The 21,426-nt window shown below is 38.9% G+C and overlaps 1 protein-coding gene across 1 annotated transcript in view; it reads right to left on the minus strand.

The window, feature by feature from the left end:
- Nucleotides 1-2,076: 2,076 nt before the first annotated feature.
- FRMD4B (FERM domain containing 4B) overlaps nucleotides 2,077-21,426 on the minus strand; it is a 216,262-nt gene continuing 196,912 nt past the window's right edge. Inside the window, 6 exon segments of the mRNA XM_017859405.1 lie at nucleotides 2,077-4,056; nucleotides 8,261-8,393; nucleotides 12,652-13,463; nucleotides 14,349-14,468; nucleotides 19,117-19,264; nucleotides 20,912-20,968. Coding sequence (XP_017714894.1) covers nucleotides 3,936-4,056; nucleotides 8,261-8,393; nucleotides 12,652-13,463; nucleotides 14,349-14,468; nucleotides 19,117-19,264; nucleotides 20,912-20,968 — 1,391 coding nt within the window. The 3' untranslated portion in view covers nucleotides 2,077-3,935.

The raw sequence follows: 21,426 nt of genomic DNA on the forward strand, positions 1-21,426 counted from the left end.
CTAAAAATACAAGTTAGCCATGTATGGTGGTGTGCACCTGTAATCTCAGCTACTCAGGAGGCTGAGGCAGGAGAATTGCTTGAATCCGGGAGGCAGAGGTTGTAGTGAGCTGAGATCGCGTCACTGCTCTCCAGCCTTTGCCACAGAGCAAGACTCCATCTTAAAAACAACAAAAAAAGAAGAACAAGAAGAAAAGAAAAGAGAGAAACAGGATGTAAGAGGCTCACTAAACTTTTGAGCTGAAAAAGGAGTTCAGTTTTCATTACCTTCTGGGCTTTGTGTACATGTCAAAAGATTTTCTCTTTGGAAATGGACTGTGTCTCCATGCCCTGTGAGATAACAGAAGACAACTATTGGCTTGTCTTGACAAGCATGGATGAAGCACCACCCTTGACATAACACCAAGTCAGTGCTTAGTAAAGGGTGGTCTGTAACATGGGGCAAGGTAAGTACAGAAATTGAGAGATGGTGTTTAGAAACTTTGATTGCAACTTGACAGAGTAGTTTTATGTCTGTTGAATCTAATAATAAATAGGGATGTGTATGTTTTTTCAATTGTCTAATTTATTTTTTTCTGAATTAGCTTTTCTCCTCTAGTAATTTGCTTTTATTTTACAAAACTATAGGTACACAATGGATTGGAAATTTTAAAAATTGGTCTTTCACTACTGATAGTTTGAGAAGCACTACTCTAGGAAATAACCTAAACTTGCCTATTGTACTGAAGAAAGTCATTCTTCCAGTTCTGGAAGCTCTTTAAGGACTCACATTTGTGGAAACTCTTTAGTCTGAGCCTTTGTTCCTAAGAACAGACCAAACTAATAGTTTAAAACAATTCTGGAATCTTTATTTCTTATAATATTTAAGTTTTTGTGAATACAAGGAAGAATTTTGAAAAATTTTCTCAAATATTGAAAATAGACAAATATCAAGGAAGGTGAGGCAATTTTAAAAATCCACCTTGCTAAATAAACATACATCTTTATGAGATAGATCAGTATGTCTTGATACAGAGGCCTAAGATATATTAGGCAAAAAACAAAACAAACAAAAAAACTAAGTTGTAAAACTGTACTTGTAATATGCTGGACTTTTAAAAAATTGCTATATGCATAGAAAAAAATCCAAACAAATATACAGTAAATTAACTATCATATCTGAGAGTTAGGCTAATGGGCATGATTATGTTTTGTCATGTACTATTTTGGTTTTGCATTTAAAATTTTACCATGAGTATATGGTATTTTGTAATAAAAAAGAGGAAACTTACATGTTGAATAATGTACTTTTGTCACTTTTTGGCTTTTAATAAATAACGACGTAGTTTAATTGGTTTAACACCAATGTGGTTGAGAAATGTTTTTCAAAAGAGACGAAGAAATCCATGCAATAGGATTGCTGAGCTTCCATTTCTTTCTTCCTTTTTTTTTTTTTTCCCCTCTTGAGACAATGTCTGGCTCTATTGCCCAGGCTGGAATGCAGTGACACGATCCTGGCTCGCTGCAACCTCCGCCTCCTGGGCTCAAGCCATCCTCACAGCTCAGTCTCCCAAGTAGCTGAGATTACAGGCACACATCAACATGACTGGCTAATATTTGTATTTTCATACAGACGGGGTTTCACCATGTTGCCCAGGCTGGTCTTGAACTCTTGAGCTCAAGCAATCCTCCCACCTCGGCCTCCCAAGGTGCTGGGATTACAGGTGTAAGCCACCATGCCTGGCCCTGAGCTTCCATTTCTATACCTTCTTTTCCTCTTTGGGAGCCAAGTGATACTTGCCCTTTCAAGGCATACTTGCAATTGTAATCATACCATTTCCGGAACAGAAAAATGTTATTTTATGCAAGATACATGTATGGAAATATTAAGGTCTCCCTATATTTCATTTCCACTCCCTTCTCTGCATTATGTAGGATTAAAGGATGTCAGAGAACTAATTTCTTGAATTTAGAAGACCTTTTTGGCAGTCTGTGAAATGTGTATAAATTACCTGCTACAAATAAACAACATTCCCAAGATGAAAAAACCTAAAAATTCTCATCAGTCATCCTCAGTGAGACAAACTACTGTATTTCATCAATTCTAAGGCAATTTCATTATAAGACACAGCATTATTTTTAATGTACTATTAAGAAAAAACTGCCAATTCAAGCAGAATGCGCCATCAATCAAAAGATGAACCCTGTTTTCAAATGTAAATATTGAAAAATGTACAACCTGGAATTAATAAAATATGGTAATACTATAACTAAAAATCCGAAATCTTGCCCAGTATGATTACTCGAAGTAGAGCACTGCGACCTGCTTCACATGAAGCCCTGACATAAATGGAAGAATACGTAAACATTTTCAGTAGCACACCTTTCGTTTATTGACCTATGTAAAAAAATAATAGGTCTTGAAAAGTCAGAACAATAAAAGAATATGCAAAAGGGTTATTTCTGTTTCTAGAAGGCTATACAAATATGCAAAAAAGGAATAAGTTATTTTTTTGCTTGTTTTTCCAAAATTTTTCCCCAAACTTCATTTCTAATTATACAAATGACTAAGGACCAGTTTAACAAATTATTTTTATGTATATATTACATGCTTTGGAATATAGATAGAAAATGTTCCAAAAAAGTTGTTCAGAAACTTTTCTATTCACAATATGAACAAGAAACTTGTATAAAAGAGGGGGGAAAGGAGCACCTTTTATGGAATTTTGAAACAAAGATGACAAAAAAGATCAAACGGGAATATGGCAATAATTTGCTTTAAAAAACAAACAAACAAAACCGTACAATAAACCATAGCTAATTAGTTCTTCCAAGGAAAGTATGAGGTAGTTTTAGCCTCATAATTAAATCCACTGCAGCTTGGAGTTTTTTGTCGTTGTTGCTGTTGTTTTTTAATGTTAACCTTGTTTTTATCACTTGGTGACTTGGAACTACTTGTGGAATCCAGACTTGTTTAATTTTCTAACGTTCACCATTTTAAGGCACGCAATTCATCTAAAATGACGTGGCTTTTTTTTTTTCTGTTGTTTTGGATGCCTTCTGTATCATCTTAAAATAATTTTTCAAACTGATAATTATAAAAACTTTCCATATTAAGTCTGCCACTTCAAATGACAGCCAAGTTGGAGAATTACCAGCCAGAACAATAGCTCATCATGCAATTAGTGGAGAAAGGAAAAAGGAGCTCAATGATATTGTACCTTAGAACATTCTCCAAGCAGACTTCGTCAATTATTCAGTGGGCTGCTTCATTTTCCCCAATCTGCTACCATAAATTATATTACAGGATGCTATGGTAATAAGTTTTCCAGAACCCATTTTATGGTACTTATGAAAACATCGCTCTTTATAATATCCTAAAAAACATTTACACTCATTCAGAACTTCATGAAAATCCAGCTTCAAGTAATTTTCCAATACTGTCTAAATTGTCCATGTCTGTGTAGAAAGAGCATGTTATTCTTTGTCAGCTCGCGAATTCAAACTCTGATGTGAGCAATGACTCCGGAGCTTCTGGTTCCCTTTCTCTCATCCTGCTGAATTGTGCTCTGAGATTTCCCCTGTCTTTATTGCCATGGGACATCCTGAACGCCCTTTCATGGTTTTGAGGTTTGCCTTTAACATCTCTTATTCCCTTAAAAGGTGCTTGCTATTGATGAAGGCTTCACACTGAGTCCTCTCTTGACAGTACTTCAACATGTGGGCAGACCCTGCAGTTAGGTTAGTGCCTAGAGTTTGAAAGGCCAAATCCTCCTTCAGGGGCTTTGTGGGGCTTCGTGTGTGATTCACTGATTCACTTCCAGGGCAACTAAGTCTTCTCTTCAACCTTTGATGTCTTTAGGTTTCTAAAACAAACATCCTCTCAGAAGACGAATACGATTTGCAAGGCACACTAGTGTGAGAACGCAGTGCTTGGTCAAGAGGTCCAACTGCAGTTCAGACTAATGTTCCAGGCTTTGAATCTTCATGCCAAAAGAGTCTCTGCTCACTACTCTCCAGGCTGTCTTCCAGCCGGTTTCCATCTGTACCATCCAGTTGACTGATTTCTGTGTATTGTCTATTAAAGAAAACCAGAAAAGTTACTACTTGTGGCCATATTTTTGTCCCCACAGCACAAAGACTACTACATTTAAAGAAGTTAGTAGGAAGCACTGTTAAGAAAAATTTCCCAAAATGTAGAAATAAGGCAAAGGAGAAGGATGATTGCATGTTCTTTCAATGTCAAACTGGAACATTGTTTAACAGGCCCATAAAAAGGATTATTTAATTCTCTGGAAAGACATACCTTTGTTTAACTTGTATTTACCATTGATCAGGACCCAGATTGTATTAAGTTACATGTTAACTTGTAGATTTTTGTCTCAAAGCAATACAAATAACTTGTCTAGTAAAAAAGATTATGGTTACAGTTTTATTGCCCTATAGGACATTAACTGGTTTTGTATCTCATTTAGTAGTCTTTTCCAACATTCTTTCAGTGTCTTGAATTCTCTTTGAACCAGCTTTATCATTCTGCTAGTTCACTTATCAATGAGTTCAATAAATCTTTGGCCCATGTCCATTTTTATTTGTGTGACAGTTATATTTTAACTTTTTAAAAAGTATATTGTGACAATCACATTTTAAGTATTCTTCAAATCAAGGGAATATGCTAGATGCTTTCCTCAGGGACAAAATAATACATTCTGAAGGTGGCAGGGGCATGTAGGGACATACATGATATCCCTAGGGCTTATGGGTCAGGCATAATTGGAAGTGACCCAGGAAACAGCATCACATTTAAAAATCATAGGCATATTTAGATGGCAATTCCAAGTGAGAGCATCCTATCATACAAACCATTCTGACAAGCAAAACCACATTACTGTCACGGTAGGTTAAGAGAGATTAGATAGTTAGTTGATTTCTTTTTTCTTTTACATTCCAAAGTATTTTAGTAAAGGTGATTTTTTTTTAAAGTCTTTGGAAGAAGAGCTTTGGAAATAAAGGTTTTTAGTGTTTTCATGTAACATAAAAAACAAAGGCAGATTTCATATTTTCACACATCAGTCAGTGCAAGCAAAACTCCTGCTATGCAAGAAGCAACACACAGATTAGAGGTACTGTACTTACTACAGCTGGCTACACTTAGCAAAAGAGAATTTACAACTGATCTCATTTCTGGAGACACAACCATTCTTGGGGATAGAAGCCCTTGGTTTTGCCTAGTAATAGAGTTAGATAGGAAAGGGGAAAGGGAATGGAAAATAGGAGGTGAAAGAAAAAAAGTTATTTGGAAATACAGTTTGCAGCAGTAGAGCCAAGAATTTCACTGTATTATGTACTAGGTAGCTTCAACATTTCTACTTTGGAAAGTTTATGCTAATGACAATTATGCCAATTGTACTAGAAAAAAAAATTTATTGGTAAAAATTAGTACCTTTCTATAATTTTAAGACTTGGATACTCTAGGGCAAAGGATCTTTAAATAATATACACTTTATTTTAAAAAACAACAAAACACTAATATATTGCTATGCATTTCAAATCTTCGGCTTAAGGGAAAATCTAGTTTTCATTTTATCTTAAAACCTAATTCCCTCTTATTTTAAAATCATGTTTTCATAAAACAATTTACAGAATTTTAGAACAAATTTCTAAAGCTTTATGGATGATTGTTACTACCCTTGCCTTGTTAATAGGTTAAGTTAAATTGATCAGACTGTATCCTAAAAAGAATCCTAAATAAACAAATGGATGGGAATAAGCACTTCCATATCTCTGTGGCCGTAAGAGCAAAGTGGCAAATCTTTCTGGAAAACAAGAGCTTTAAAAAATACACTTTTCAATTTAATCCACTAACTCTAGTTATTGGAATGTATCCTATGAAAATAATCTGGGATTCAGACACATATTTTGGACAAAGATGTTAACAGCTGCAATACTGGGCTGGGCGCCGTGGTTCACTCCTGTAATCCTAGCACTTTGGGAGGCCGAGGCGGGCAGATCACGAGGTCAGGAGTTCGAGACCAGCCTGGCCAACATGGCAAAACCCGTCTCTATTAAAAATACAAAAATTAGCCAGATATGGTGGTACGCTCCTGTAATCTCAGCTACTTGGGAGGCTCAGGCAGGAGAATCACTTGAATCTGGGTGGCAGAGGTTGCAGTGAGCCGAGATCACACCACTGTACTCCAACCTGGGCAACACAACAAGGCTCCATCTTGGGAAAGAAAAAAAGTAAAAATAGCTGCAGTACCTTAATAAGAAAAGAAAGAAAATCTAAAAGCCTCTCAAAAAAAAAAAAAAAAAAAAACTTCAAAAAATGAGGAGCTGCTAAGTAAATTAGGGTTCATTTGAGGGGAATATCATACTGGTCATATAAAATAAGGTTTAAAGAGTTTTAAAACACATGGGAACATGGTTATGTTATGATGTTAAGTTTTCTAAAACACGGAAATGTAGAATTTCATGTACAATGTAAGATATAAAACTGTATGTACAATATCATTCCATGTTAAATGGACAGAGAAAAATGGCGAAAATACGCCAAAATGTTAAGAGCTGCTATCTCTGGATGGTAGAATTATGGCTAATTTATTTCCTACTTATTTATCTCTTTATTATAAAATTTCCACCATGAGCTCATATATGCACACGCATACACAAACACACAATAGGGATTTTTAAATAGCTTCTAATTTCCTGTATGTTATGCCCCCTCTGATCCCCTATCAAGCCATCTTGGGCTGTCTGATATATATATGAGCAGACTTTGTAAAACAGATTTTCTCTAAAATGCTTAACACTCCCTGAGTCCAATGACAGTAGTGTTAAGGATATTAGAACTGCGTAATGCACCAAAACTGTATTATCATTTCTGAGACAACAAAAGGCAAGTAAAATTACACAAACATGAAAATAATTTGCAAATATATTATTAAAAAACGGTTAGAACTAAACTGAAAAGGTTCGGCTCAAATTTTAGGCCAGTCATGTTGGTTCTTGCTCCTAACTCATTTTCAAACATTATTTACAGAAGTCCAAGCTATTTGACGTCTTCTGAAGTATATTTTCATTAAAATTCTATTTTGAGTATACCCTTTGTTTAGCTGAGACAATTGGCTTAATATTTCAAGCCAAGAAAAACTCCCACTGAATGTGGAGAAAAAAAATAAATAAATAAGGCATTTGGGGCTGAATATTTCCAATTTGCTTGTAACAGTGAGTGCCTTGATAAGAAACTGCTTAATTCTCAAATTTGCCAGCATAGAAACCTTTATAAGTTGTAGTCTGTATAAGTCTTCTGTGCCTGAAGCAATATGACTTAAAGAAATCAAAATTACACATTCTAAAAAAACAGAAAATGCCCTACTTCTTGGTACCATGGGTGTGGATTATCTTTTGTGGGAAAGTAAAAGGGATAAATGACCTCTTCAAACTTAATTCCTGTGTGTAACAAGAACTTTTTAAAAAGTAATTCAGAGTCTGCAATTTTTAAAAAAAATCAATTTTAACAAACTGCTCTTGTACATTTCCTCTAATGTTTACAAAGAACTACTTTTACAGACAAACAGGACAGCTGGCTGTGTCTGTTGCTTCATAACAAACATAGGATCAGATAAAAAAGGCAGCAAATGTTTGAAATCCAGCCTACCAACTGTCTAAGGAACCTTGGTATTAACAGCCTTTCCGGAAGTAGAGATATTTTTCCTGCAAGGTTTCAAAGGAGACTTAAATGGATTTATCACTAATAGGATTTCCAGTACAATAATTTTTTTAAAAAAGCTTCAGACTCAGAATTCAATGTACACACTAAAGAAGAGCGTTAGATGAGGGGTTAGCAAACTTTTTCTTAAAGGCCAGATATTTTTGGCTTTGGTGTCTGTGCAAGTAGTTCTTTGTAAACATTAGAGGAAATATACAAGAATTCAATGTAATACTGAAGAACAGGGTCAAATTTGAATGAATTAGATTAGGGGTTAGCAAACTTTTTCTTAAAGGCCACTTTTGGGCTGTGGTGGCCAGATATTTTTGGCTTTGGTGCAACTACTGAGCTCTGCCCTCATAGTGCAAAAACAGCCATAGAGAACATGTAAGTGAATGAGTGTGGCTATTCCCCAATGAAACTTTATTTACCAAAACAGGTGGCAGCTGGATTTGGCCCACAGGCCATAGTTTGCCAACCCCTGAACTAGATTATCTGACATTTGTAAATTAGGATCCTTGAATTCTTTTGTACCGGAACAGGCTCCTAGGATTTTCAAGCACCGCCTCCTCACCTGCTTGGAGAGGGTAAAGGATTATAGACACTGCCATAGCAGCTGGTGTAAGAAGAATGTGCTGGAGTCTCATAATCCGATAGCCCTATGGTTAACTGGGTCCTCCAGTTCCCAGAAGCATTTGTAGAAGACACTGGAAATAAAAATGGAAAAAAGATAAAATTAATGGAAATATTAAAAGTGAAAAATTGTTAAGGTCATTCAGATGAACACTGCAATCAGCTTTGTCAGAGTAGAGATTTAAGAGGGTTTGAAGTAACAGAGTTCCTATTCCAAATTAGTGAATTCCTGGCTATGTGACCTTAGGCAAGTAGTTTATCCTCTTTAAGCCTCAGTTTCCTCATCTATAGAGTAGGGATAATAACATTAATATATTCTGTATGGGTATGATGCCAGGATTAAAGTAATTATGAAAATCTTTAGCACGATACTTGATACAGAGTAAGCACTCAATAAATGATAACTATTAATATTATTATTGAGAATAAGATTAATTGAAAGATAAATTTGTCAATTCAAAAAATAATTTAGGTTGGGGTCAGGCACAGTGGCTCAAGCCTGTAATCCCAGCCCTTTGGCAGGCCGAGGCGGGAGGACCACTTGAAGCTAAGAGTTCGAGACCAGCCTGGCCAATATGGTGAAACCCTGTCTCTACCAAAAAATACAAAAATTAGCCAGGCATGGTGGTACGTGCCTATAATCCCAGCGACTCAGGAGACTGAGACAGGAGAATTGCTTGAGCCCAGGAAGTAGAAGTTGCAGTGAACCAAGATCACGCCACTGTACTCCAGCCTTGGTAACAGAGTGAGACTCTGTCTCAAAATAAAAAAATAAATAAACATAATAAAAATAATTTTAGGTCAGGCTCAGTGGCAAAAGCCTGTAATCCCAACACTTTGGGAAGTCAAGTCAAAGAAGTCAAGGGAGGATCGCTTGAGTCCCTGAGTTCAAGGCCAGCTCAGCAACATGGCAAAACCCCATCTCCGCAAAAGATACAAAAATTAGCCTGGCATGGTGGTGCACACCTGTAGTCCCAGCTACTTGGGAAGCTGAGACGGGAGGATCACTCAAGCCTGGGAAGTCAAGGCTACAGTGAGCCATATTTGCACCACTGCACTCCAGCCTGGGCCACCAAGCGAGATCCTATCCCCAAAAAGAAAATAATAATAATACATAAATAATTTTTTAAAAAACTGAAAAGACAAGCAAGAAAACAATTCTCATATATTGTGAGAACCTTCCCATTCATGCTATGGTGTTATAAAGGTGAGATGATGATTCTGGGTTTGTTAGAGGCCTTGGAGGAAATGTGTTCCATAAGTTGACGTATTGAGACTTGACTATTCTTCAGCCAAAGACAACACTGGCTACTAGCAAGATCAAGGCTATTTTTTGTCTTAAAAAAGTGTGTGTGGGGGGTGTGGGGTCGGGGAGGTGAGGTGGTAACTAGCACAGGAAGGAATTCAGGAAGAAGGGATTTAGTTCTACAGAGGAACTGAACTGGAACAAGACAAGGGCATAATTTGGGAGCAAAGCCCAACAAATGCCTCATCACTGGGTGTTTGTTGTCCTCTCTATAAAACCAGTTCTGCTCCATGCCTAGGATGGACAAGGTAACCACAACGCCATGATGCTCGCCCAAGACTCAGAAACTAGCACTGCTCTTTTCCATCTCTTTTCCATTTCCTGTTTCTGGCTTCAGACCTACTTCTCTTCTCTCTCATCCCCACAAAGTGCCTGTGATCACTATGGGACAAACACATTTCAAAACTCATCTGTGGCCCTGGATGTCATGAGGTTTTGACTAACTGATGTAACACTCTCAGTTTGAGCTTCCAAGCCATTTCCGAACTGTAAATCAGAGGCTCTGAGCCTTGGTGGTTAAGATGTCAGAGCTAGGCGGCTGGGTGTGATGGCTCACGGTTGTAATCCCAGCACTTTGGGACGCTGAGGTGGAAAGATCACTTGCGGCTAGGGGTTGGAGACCAGCCTGGGAAACAGAGCCCAGTCTCTACAAAAAAAAAAATAAAATCAGCCAGGCATGGTGGTGCGTACTTGTAGTCCTAGCTACTTGGGAGGCTGAGGCGGGAGGATCTTGAGCCAAGGAGTTTGAGACTGAGTGAGCTATAATGGTGTCACTTCACTCCAACGTGGTTGACAGACTGAGACTCTGCCTCTTTAAAAAAGAAAAAAAAAAAGCTGAGCTAGGATAGAATCCCCACCCCACTACTTAGTAGCTTCTGGACTTGGGTTATTTAAACTCTGTAGCCAGAGTTGCCTAAGCGGCAAAATTAGGATAGTAACAATAAGCATAACAATAGCAATCACTATATAGAACTGTTACATACATTAAATAGGAGACTGCACGTAATGTGCTGAATGTGCGTGGCATCTAGTAAGCTGCCAACAAATAGTAGTTGTCATTACTAAAACTGAGTCCACCGAGAGAGCCTTCAGGTGGCTGGAAGGGACTACAAAGCCAGGACTAATCTAGCAAATAACTGGAAATTTATCTCTCCATGAGAATGACGCCTGCCTGTTGTAATACATTTCTGCAGTTATAAAGTGGAGACAGAAATGAGGGGAATTCCAGAAGGGATTTCTGGGAGTACTGATTCCATCCCTGTAGTTCTTTAAAGAGTGATGCCTTTTGGTCTGTGGGGCCACATCTTGCTGCTGTCAGCAAGGCTCACACCAGGTCTGAAACAGGAAGCTTCACTTCCATCTCACCTTTACTAAGCTATCAGTCAGGAATGTTGAGGTTCCTCAGTTACACCTGCTTCCCCTGGGCGCCACCCCAGTCCCGTGCTGCAGTGACCGTCCACACGCATCTCAGCCCTCCTTGCTTGGTTTTTCCCTTGTAGTACTCTGCCCATCCTGCCCAGGTTTGACCTGTGAAAGTTTCTCACATCTTGAACTTTAAGAGGAAGAAAGGTGTTTTCTAGGTCAGAGCCATAAATAAGAAATAATTACAGAAGCCCTTTCATATGTTAGATGTGGTAATAGATGGGACAGCCCTAGTGGAAGTCCAAAGTCCTGCACAAATAGGAGAAAACTTGAACCCAAATAGCAATCTCCATGGAAACGCCTCTTGTCAACAAGTATATGAAACTTTTACAGGTGTAGTTTTCACTTGACTATTATGCAATGACTCAGGAATCCTTATACTATGTCTCACTAAGGTGTCATGCTAATAAGAGAGAAGACGAGACTCACGACCTATAGGTTTTCTGGCAGTTTGAGAATTTCTCCGAGGTTTAAACCATTTCTCAGAGTTTTAAAATTGCTTAATTTTTAAACATTCTTCTGGCTGCTGACTCCGAGTTCATCATGACCAGGAACTAGTTCAACACTGGGTCCTCCACATTTTGAATGTGCCTGCTCATTTGCTGAATAAATAAAACCACACACAGAGCCTCCCCTATCTTCTCTTTCTCTACTTAAAGTACCTAGCACAACTGGGAGTAGGCAGGAAGTCCTCCACAAATGTTAGCAGAGTTAGGGGCCAAAGTCAATATCAAGGGTAAAAAGGAAACATCTCTAATCAAAATTATCTTTGAAAATCCCTTAAGTCAACCGTAACATAGGTATATATGAATACTGAATTACAGTATGCATGGCCAGGCACTGTGGCTATTGCATGTAATCCCAACACTTTGGGAGGCCAAGGCAGGAGGGTTGCTTGAGGCCAGGAGTTTGAGACCAGACTGGGCAACATAGCAAGACCCGACCTAAGCCCTGTTTCTACCAAAAAAAAAAAAAAAAAAAAAAAAAAGCAAATGACTTAGAACAGTGCTTAATCAATGCCAGGTCCTATTGGGATTTTTATGAGCCTTATGCAGGCACCTGAGCATTCAAAACAGTCCTTAGATGATTGAATCTTGGTGGTGAACAATAATGGATGTATAATTCTAATGTTTTCTGCTTACCTGAGGGTTTATTCTTTAAAAATATCAAACCTCAATGACGTGAACACATTTAAGAGATGTACCTGTCAATGTAAATCCCAAAAAGATAAAGCAAGTGAAACCCCTAACACATTCCAGCTTGGGCAACAGAGCAAGACTCTGTCTCAAAAAAAAAAACCAACAACAAAAAAAGACCTAACACCGGGCAGTACAGAGAGTACGTGCTCAACCAATATTTGCTGGATTTGAATCTACAATTTGCTTCATTAGACTCATGTGAACTCATTAGACTCATGAGTTCTTTGGAGAGCTGGAAAGAACTGTTTTTAAGTTGGAAATTCTTATTGTGGGGTTCCACCACCAAATGGTTGCCACTCTTTTGACCTTGAGTACTGGTCTCATGATCCGTGAAGTGGTTCTGGGTGGGCAGGAAACATGATGTAAATAAAATCCAGGTGTCGCGTGTTTTTACAGTATTCTCACCTGAAGAGTAGGAGGATGCACGACTGCTTGGAGAACAAGGTACTTGCAGCCCCGCAAACCCCAGGCATCTCTGTGATCCCCTGTCTGAGTCAAAGCTGGTCTGCAGGCTGTGCCCCTGATCCTTCTGCCCAGTGGCCCGCTGGTACCAGCCACGCAAGTGCTCGGCGACTAAGGCCTTGTGGATATTTTTGGTGATGTGCTCCGATTTTGCGGCAGCCTTTCTTGGCAGTCGGAGAGTTGCATATGGGTTATGGGGTACCCGGTCGACCTCATCTTCGTGAAAGGATCTGCTGTAGTCCCTCTGGTGCTCATATCCATAGTGGGCTGAGGACCGGTAGGAAGGGTTGACGCTATACTGTCCCTCGGTGTCATTCTCATAGACATAACCACCACTGTAATAAAAGTCACACTCTGCATAGGGCGTGTACCCGGCAATGTAGTAACTGGAAGACGGTGGCTCCTGACTCTTTGAGTAGACACCATTCCTCAGACTATCCTTTTGTGCTAGGTTGGGCATGCTTCCTGAATTTGAAGTAGAAACATTCTGTTTCTTTGACCTCCTCCGACCCCTGGTGCGAGTGTCCAGGGTCTGGGTGGTGTAATAGGGGCCTGTAACTGGTGTCACACAGTAATACTCTGTGCTTGATTGGCTTGTATAAGAAGACCCATCATCGAGGATTTCTGTGCTGCTGCTTCTTTGGGATTTGGAGAGGGAGAAAAATGGCTTATCACTGTCCATCTCGGAGAGCAGGTGGGACTGGGACTCCAGGCTTCCACTCCGCTGGCGGCAGTGCTGAGATGAAGATTCGGGTCTGAAAGAGGAGAAAGGCAAATTTGTCAATACCAAGAAGAAAAGGAGGACCCAAATAGGAAAAAAGAATAACATGCTGAATGACTGAACAGCTTGTGAATTACAATAGGACTTTGAAGGTTGCCAAAGCTGACGGCACAACAGAACCCATTTGTTAACTAAATCTATTGACTCACACGTAAATTCATTACCATAGTCAAAATGAGAAAAGAACCAGGTTCTGTTAGTTGCACAAGCGAAATCCTTCCTTGAGGGTAGGGAAAGACATAGACTGAGGATGCACAGCTTGCATCAGAGCCCGGAAAAAACAAAAACAAAACCAAAAAAAACCCAACGTGTCTTTGGAGGGTCCTGTCTTCCTAGAGGATATGAAGATATGGTACATTCAAGTGGAGGTCGGGGTGTCTGGGCTGAGTCATGGCACTGCTATTTCCCAGCTGTATGAGCTCAGGGCAGATATTTAACCTCTCTGAATCTTGCTTACTCCTTTGTAAGATGATGATGAAAACAATATCTAATATCTACCTCACAAAAGGCTTGCTGTAGGGACTAAATAATCCAGTGCATATAAAACATTTAGCACAGCACTCACAAACATTTCCAAATGGTGCTATTGTTACTAACTTCATCCTCACCATTGAATAATGAATGGTAATACGTGACTGGGGAAATTAAGGTACTAAAAGTCTAATGTATATTTGAACAAGTCAAATACATTTTCTTTGCCAACATATTTGAAACCATAAGTTAGCAGAAAATGTAAAACCATAAAACAAGGTCCTGCTATAGAAAGTCACTTGAAATGATTAAAAAACACAACAAAGCAAGACAGAACCTCAAAGCAAAAATCAACAGAGCTAAAGCAATGAGAATGAAGCTCTCTTACTCCAAGTGGCTGCTGCTATAGGCGTTTCGGGTAAGAACTGGCGTGGTGGGCATGCTTCGTCCTCCCTGGGGCCGCCTCTCCAGAGTTTTGTAAGGGCTGCTGTGTGTCGACAGCATTTCTCTGTGATGATAAAAAGAATTCAGGAAATGATGAGTCTCTCAGCATCTCTGGCAAACTTGTCATAAGCAGATAGGAAACTTACTAGAAGCCCAAGGAAAGGGAAAATAAGGAGAAAGATAGGAAGGGCGTCTTTGTGGTTCACTAAACCACCAGGACACTTCCTGGTCTGTTCTAGGTGAGTTTTAGGGGAAGCATATATGGTCTGAGTCACAAATATGTAGGGAAAGAAAGGACTTTTAATAAAGAGTACACTGAATAAAAAGACTCAAAGCAACTAGAGCTGTTTATGTAGGCACCTGAACATTCAAAACAGTCCTTAGATGATCAAATCTTGGTGGTGAACAGGGATGGATGTATAATTCAGTTCACTCTTTTTTTTGTAAACAGTCTAGATTACTAAATAGTTATTGGCCTAGTGGGCCAGACGGTGTCTATAGCGACTACTCAACTCTGCCCTTGCAGTGCAAAAGCAGCCATGGATAATATGTAAGAGAATGGGTGTGGCCGTGTTCCAAGAAAATGACCTATGGATGCTAAATTTCATATCATTTTTACATGTCATAAAATGTTGCTTTTGATCCCCCCACCACCAGCTACCTAAAAATATAAAAACCATTCTTAGCTCATGGGCTACACAAAAACAGCAGGATGGATTTGGCCACTGGGCTGTTGTTTGCTGGTCCCTGGAATAAGAGCAACATCCTTAAATCACTATGTCTACTTCCCAGCACAGTGACAACACAATTTGAAGTTAATTTTTTCTTTTGAGATGGAGTCTCGCTCTATCCCCCAGGCTGGAGTGCAGTGGCGTGATCTCAGCTCACCGCAAGCTCTGCCCCCCGGGTTCATGCCATTCTCCTGCCTCAGCCTCCTGAGTAGCTGGGACTACAGGCACCCGCCACCACACTTGGCTAATTTTCTGTATTTTAGTTGAGACAGGGATTCACCATGTTAGCCAGGATGGAAGTTAATTTTTTTTAACTAAAAATAATTTTGATCAAATTTTACTTACTACAAAAGCAAGTCTAAGTTCATTAGAGAAAACTTTAAAATAGATTAAAAAAAACCAGATAAAAGAAAATTTAAATGTCTATAATCTTTTTTTAGATGGAGTCTCACTCTGTCACCCAGGCCTGAGGAGAGTGGCACGATCTTGGTTCACTGCAACCTCCGGCTCCTGGGTTCAAGTGATCCTCCCACCTCAGCCTCCCAAGTAGCTGGAATTACAGGTGTGCACCACCATGCCTGGCTAATCTTTTGTTTGTTTGTTTGTTTTTGTATTTTTAGTACAGAAGGGGTTTCACCATGTTGACCAGGCTGTTTTTGAACTCCTGACCTCAAGTAATCTGCCCCCCGCAGCCTCCCAAAGTGCTGGGATTACAGGCGCTCTGAGCCACTGCCTATATAATCTGATACCTTATATATAGCCAGTCAACACTAAATGTTTACAGATGATTTTTCCTAAGCACATAAACTTATAAGCATGTATCTATATATAAACATACGTATTTATTTTTTAACAAGAAAACATGAGATTTACTATATATTCTTTTCAACACTCATTTTTTAAAAGTTAAGTTGTATCTAACATTTTATGTTGCTTAATATTTGTCTACAGTGTTATTTTAATGACTGCATAGCATTTTATTGTATGGATTTACCATAATTTGTTTAAATAATCCACTAGTTGAACACGTACTTTGTTTTCAATTTGCCATTAGTGTAGCAAGGTTATAATGAGCATCCTACATGTAGTTAGTCGATTCGGTAGTAAAATTCCTAAGTGAAATTGCTGGATCAAAGAGCAAGTCCATCGTAAGTGACTGGAGATGTGGATATAATAATTTTTAAGACAATGATTCCCAGCTATAATTCTTCCTTTTGCTGAAATAGCTTTGTTTTCCCTAACATAAGAAGCTCACTTGTCTCATGTTACCCAACAGGACTTTCTGCAGTGATGAAAATGTCCTGTGTCTGTTCTGACCAATATGATAGCCACTAGCCACACGTGGCTGCTGAGCATTTGAATTGTGGCTAGCATGACTGAGGAACCAAATTTTAAATTTTATTTACTTTTAATTAAACTGGCTAGCACAGCTGTAGCTCCTTGGATCTCTTACCATTTCAGGCAAAAGTTCCTAAATGCTAATCCACAAACTGGGCTGATATGTGATAAAGTTTTCACTGGCCTTTAACAAATTAGAAATACAACAATGTGACCGGGTGCGGTGGCTCAAACCTGTAATCACAGCACTTTGGGAGGCCGACGTGGGCGGATCACAAGGTCAGGAGATCAAGACCATCCTGGCTAATACAGTGAAACATCGTCTCTACTAAAAATACAAAAAAATTAGCTGGGCGTGGTGGCGGGTGCCTGTAGTCCCAGCTACTCGGGAGCCACAGGCAGGAGAATGGCATGAACCTGGGAGGCGGAGCTTGCAGTGAGCCGAGATCCCACCACTGCACTCCAGCATGGGCGGCTGAGTGAGACTCCATCTCAAAAAATAAAATAAATAAAATAAAATAAAATAGAAATATAACAATGTATAGGTTATATTTTCATAAGTCACAATTTATCCAACTTGAATAATCTAATAATCTGCCTTGATTTTGAGAATAATTTCCTTTATTTAAATTTTTTTGATTTTTATTTTTGGCCCTTATAGAGCAAATACTTCCCATCTTTGCTGAGATGCGGTATAACATATTCAGTGAAATCAGATCGCAAGCTTTGGATCCCGCCAAGTTCTAGGCTATCTAGGTTCAAACCTTGATTCCCATGTTTACTAGCTGATGAACCCAAAGAAGTTATTCATGGTTCCTGGCCCTCAGTGTGCTTATCTGTAAAGGGTAATGACAGTAGTAACACTATCAGGGTTGTCGTGAAGTTTAAATTCATTAATAAATTACCTAGGAAAAACATAAACAGTATCTGGGACACAGTAAGTACTCAATAGTGGCCAGGCGCAGTGACTTATGCCTGTAATCCTAGCACTTTGCAAGGCCGAAGTGGGCGGATCACCTGAGGTCAGGAGTTTAAGACCAGCCTGGCCAACATGATGAAACTCTATCTCTACTAAAAATACAAAAATTAGCCAGGCGTGGTGGCAGGCGTCTGAGTCCCAGCTACTTGGGAGGCTGAGGGGGAAGAACCGCTTGAACCCGAAAGGCGAAGGATGCAGTGAGCCAAGATGGCACCACTGCATTCCAGCCTGGGTGACAGAGCGAGACTCTGTCTCGGGAAAAAAAAAAAAAAGTGAGTGCTCAATAGAAATGTTATATGAAGTTAATATAAAATGAAATTAACATTAAGTGAAATGTTAACTTCATTTGATTAGTATTACTACAACAATGATAGTGAATATATTTTTGATATAAAAATGTCATTTCTTTCATGGATTCATGGTGCTATTTGTTTGAACTTTTTTTGTTTTCTTTTTCTTTTCTTTTTTTTATGAGACAGCATCTTGCTCTGTTGCCCAGGCTGGGGTGCAGTGACACCATCATAGTTCACTTCAATCGTGAAATCCTGGGCTCAAGCAATCCTCCTGCCTCAGTCTCCCAAGTAGCTAGGACTACAGATATGCAACACCATGTCTGGTTAATTGAAAAAAAAAAATTTGGGCTGGGCACAGTGGCTCATGCCTGTAATCCCAGCACTTTGGGAGACTGAGGTGGTTGGATCACCTGAGGTCAGGAGTTCAAGACCAGCCTGGCCAACATGGTGAGACCCTGTCTCTACTAAAAATATAAAAATTAGCCAGGTGTGGTGGCACGTGCCTGTAATCCCAGTTACTTGAGAAGCTGAGGTGGGAGAATTGCTTGAACCTAGGAGGCAGAGGTTGCAGTGAGCTGAGATTACACCACTGCACTCCAGCCTGAGTGACACAAAGAGACTCTGTCTATACAATTTGTAGAGATGGGGCTTCATTAGGTTGCCCAGACTGGTCTCCAATTCTTGAGCTCAAGTGATCCTCCCAACCTTGGCCTCCTAAAAGTGCTGGGATTATAGGTATGAGCTGCCACACTCAATCTGTTGGAAAATTTCTTTTTAGGCAAAGCAAACAGCTGGTAACTGTTTGTTTTTTAAGGATTGATCCATACAACCAAATTCTGGGAACCACTGGTCTGTCATGTTTCTAAAACCTGGTCTCACTGCCCTGATAATATTTACCTGAGATATCTGGGAAAATGCTTGGATTATCTATTTTACAGATTATGAATTTAAGTTCCATGTGTATTTGCAGGACTGCAAATCAGTCCTGCTACTTGGTTTGGCAGAGTGGACTTTAGTGACAATTTCCTTAGACCAGTGACTATGAAACTGAACTGTGGACAGTATGTCCAAATCCAGATGATAATTAATGTCCCTGTAAGTTAATATAGATCAAATAGACTTTAAAGTCAAGGAAATGGTCAAATGCATTTTAAAAGACTTATTTAAAACATTTTCATTTGCTGTGAACAACAAATAACTGGGTTAGTTTCTATGGCCTAGTTTTACAAGATAACATCTTTTGGAAGGATAAATAAAAACATGTAAATATGTATCAACCATACATTGCATTTTGGAGGAAAATTTTCCTAGCTGTGAGGCATTAACCTTACTGACGATACGACCTCTCACCTGGACTACCTGGTATCTCACCTGGACTGCCTGGTATCCACAAACTGTTCATTGATGGATGACTTTCTGAAATGGATTCGCTCAATACCAAGAGACTTGGGGGGAAGAATTCTTGGAGAATGAGGTACTGAACTTGATCGCTGCCCAGCAAGAGTGAAGGCGTCACTGGCTATAATAAGTAAATGGGTGAATGAAAAAATAAGTAGGCCAATTAACAGGTAAATAAATATCTTGCCAACATCTCAAAAAAGAAATTGGAAGATTTAGTGAACAAAGCGTTCTTCCAAAGATGATATTTTTAGAAGATCATAACTTTCAAGAAGTTAATTTTTATATTTTATACACCAGAAAAAATGAAATTACTGAACACTCTTCTGGGACCTGAACCATCTTTTGCCAAATTCAACAGGTGTCACTCTGAGTAAGTAAAGCACTCAAGGGGAATGGGTAATACCGCAGCTTTTAAAAAGCTATGTTAAAGAAAACTTCCAGTGTGAACCAAGGGGAAGTTGGCCTGAATCGTTTTGTTCACCTTTACTTTTAAAGTTTTAGGCCTCTTTGGCCAAAGGCTTATTCTGTCATTGAAAGTAAGGAAACTGACTTACGCTGCATCATTAGAGGCTTGTTATGTTTCCCACTGATATTTACATTTTCAAAGAGGGATGGCAAACATGACCAAACATCAGCTCACAGGAAAAATTCTGCAGTGGTGAAATTTTATGCACCATAAAACTTGGGGAAGATAAAGCGGTGTGGGGGTGGTCTCCTGGAATTCAAGTCATACCACAACTCAATCATGATTAAGTACAAGAGATGACAAAGAAATACTCTACTGGTTGATAGTAAACCCATTCTATAATGAAATGTATTAAACAGCTGGGCACGGTGGCTCATGCCTGTAATCCCAGCACTTTGGGAGGCCGAGGCAGGCAGATCACCTGAGGTCAGGAGTTCGAGACTAGCCTGACTAACATGGTGAAATCCCATCTCTACTAAAAATACAAAAATTAGCCGGGCGTGGTGACTAACGCCTATAATCCCAGCTACTGGGGGGCTGAGACAGGAGAACTGCTTGAACCTGGGAGGCGGAGGTTGCAGTGAGCTGAGGTCGCACCATTGCACTCTAGCCTGGGCAACAAGAGCGAAACTCCATCTCAAAAACAAACAAACAAACAAACAAACAAAAAAAAAAAGAGAAAGAAAGAAAAGAAAAGAAATATATTGAACAAATACAGGCCATTACAATCAATACAGCCTGCCCCTATGAAACAACAAAATGACAGGTAGCCCAATGTCTAACTGTGCCTTTCTTCCTAAGTAAAATAAACTTTCCTTTATCTAGAATATGAAAGTTTATTTCATATTGTGATGAATACAGTGATAAAGTGTACAATCTAATATCCTGGTTTTGATATGGGACTCCAGATACATAAGATGTCACCATTGGGAAAAGCTGGGTGAAGGAGTCTTTCTATTAATCATGCAGCTTCCATGAGTCTATGATTACTTCAAAATAAAAAGTTAAGAAACACTTTAGAGAGCCTTGAAGTCCTTACTGAGAGACTTAGATACTCCTGTGAGGGCATTCTGATTTCCTGAGGTCATGTGATTTTTGTGGTCCTGTTATTAATACTGAGTTAACCTGAGTAGGTGTTAATCATACACTTCCTTTCCCAATCATTTTGCATAAATGTAAGTTAGTTTATTCTACTTCTTCTCAAAAGAAAAACAAATAGGCCTTACTTAACTAAGAAAATTATCTTAATTATTTCAGAATATCTCACATTGTGAAACCAAAAAAGGAAGAGCCACTTACGATCATCAAAGGTGGTGGTGTCAGACAAAGAGCTACTCTCTGAGGGGATTATGTCTTCTGTGAACAAAAATAACTGCCTTTAGTGCAATTGTGCATTTATACAATTAGTGGGGGCTCAGAGAAACAATTTTCAATGGAGTGCATTTTATTTTCATTTCAATAAATGTAATTAATTACAGTGCATTAAGAATAATTAACTACCGTAGTAAGAATTGACCCATATACTAACAAAAATCAAAACATTTTACATATGGTACAAATATTACATTAGATTATTTCTTAAAATGGATCAGACTTCAAGGGAGTGCTGGTTTTAAACTAGTTTTCAGTGTTTCTTCTACACTGGAAGAAAACTTTACCTACATATTTAGTGCTTACGACCAACAAACTGGAAAGAAAAATCATGCCATTCTTATCATAAAGGTTAAATGTTAAATAAAACACATTTGAATCCTCATTTGAGAATCTACTCTTAATATAACTTGGCTTTTGATCCCTCCCTGAAAGAAAGGGCT

The sequence above is a fragment of the Rhinopithecus bieti genome, unplaced genomic scaffold (assembly GCF_001698545.2).
Source record: "Rhinopithecus bieti isolate Rb0 unplaced genomic scaffold, ASM169854v2 scaffold_47418, whole genome shotgun sequence".
NCBI classification, from domain to species: domain Eukaryota; kingdom Metazoa; phylum Chordata; class Mammalia; order Primates; family Cercopithecidae; genus Rhinopithecus; species Rhinopithecus bieti.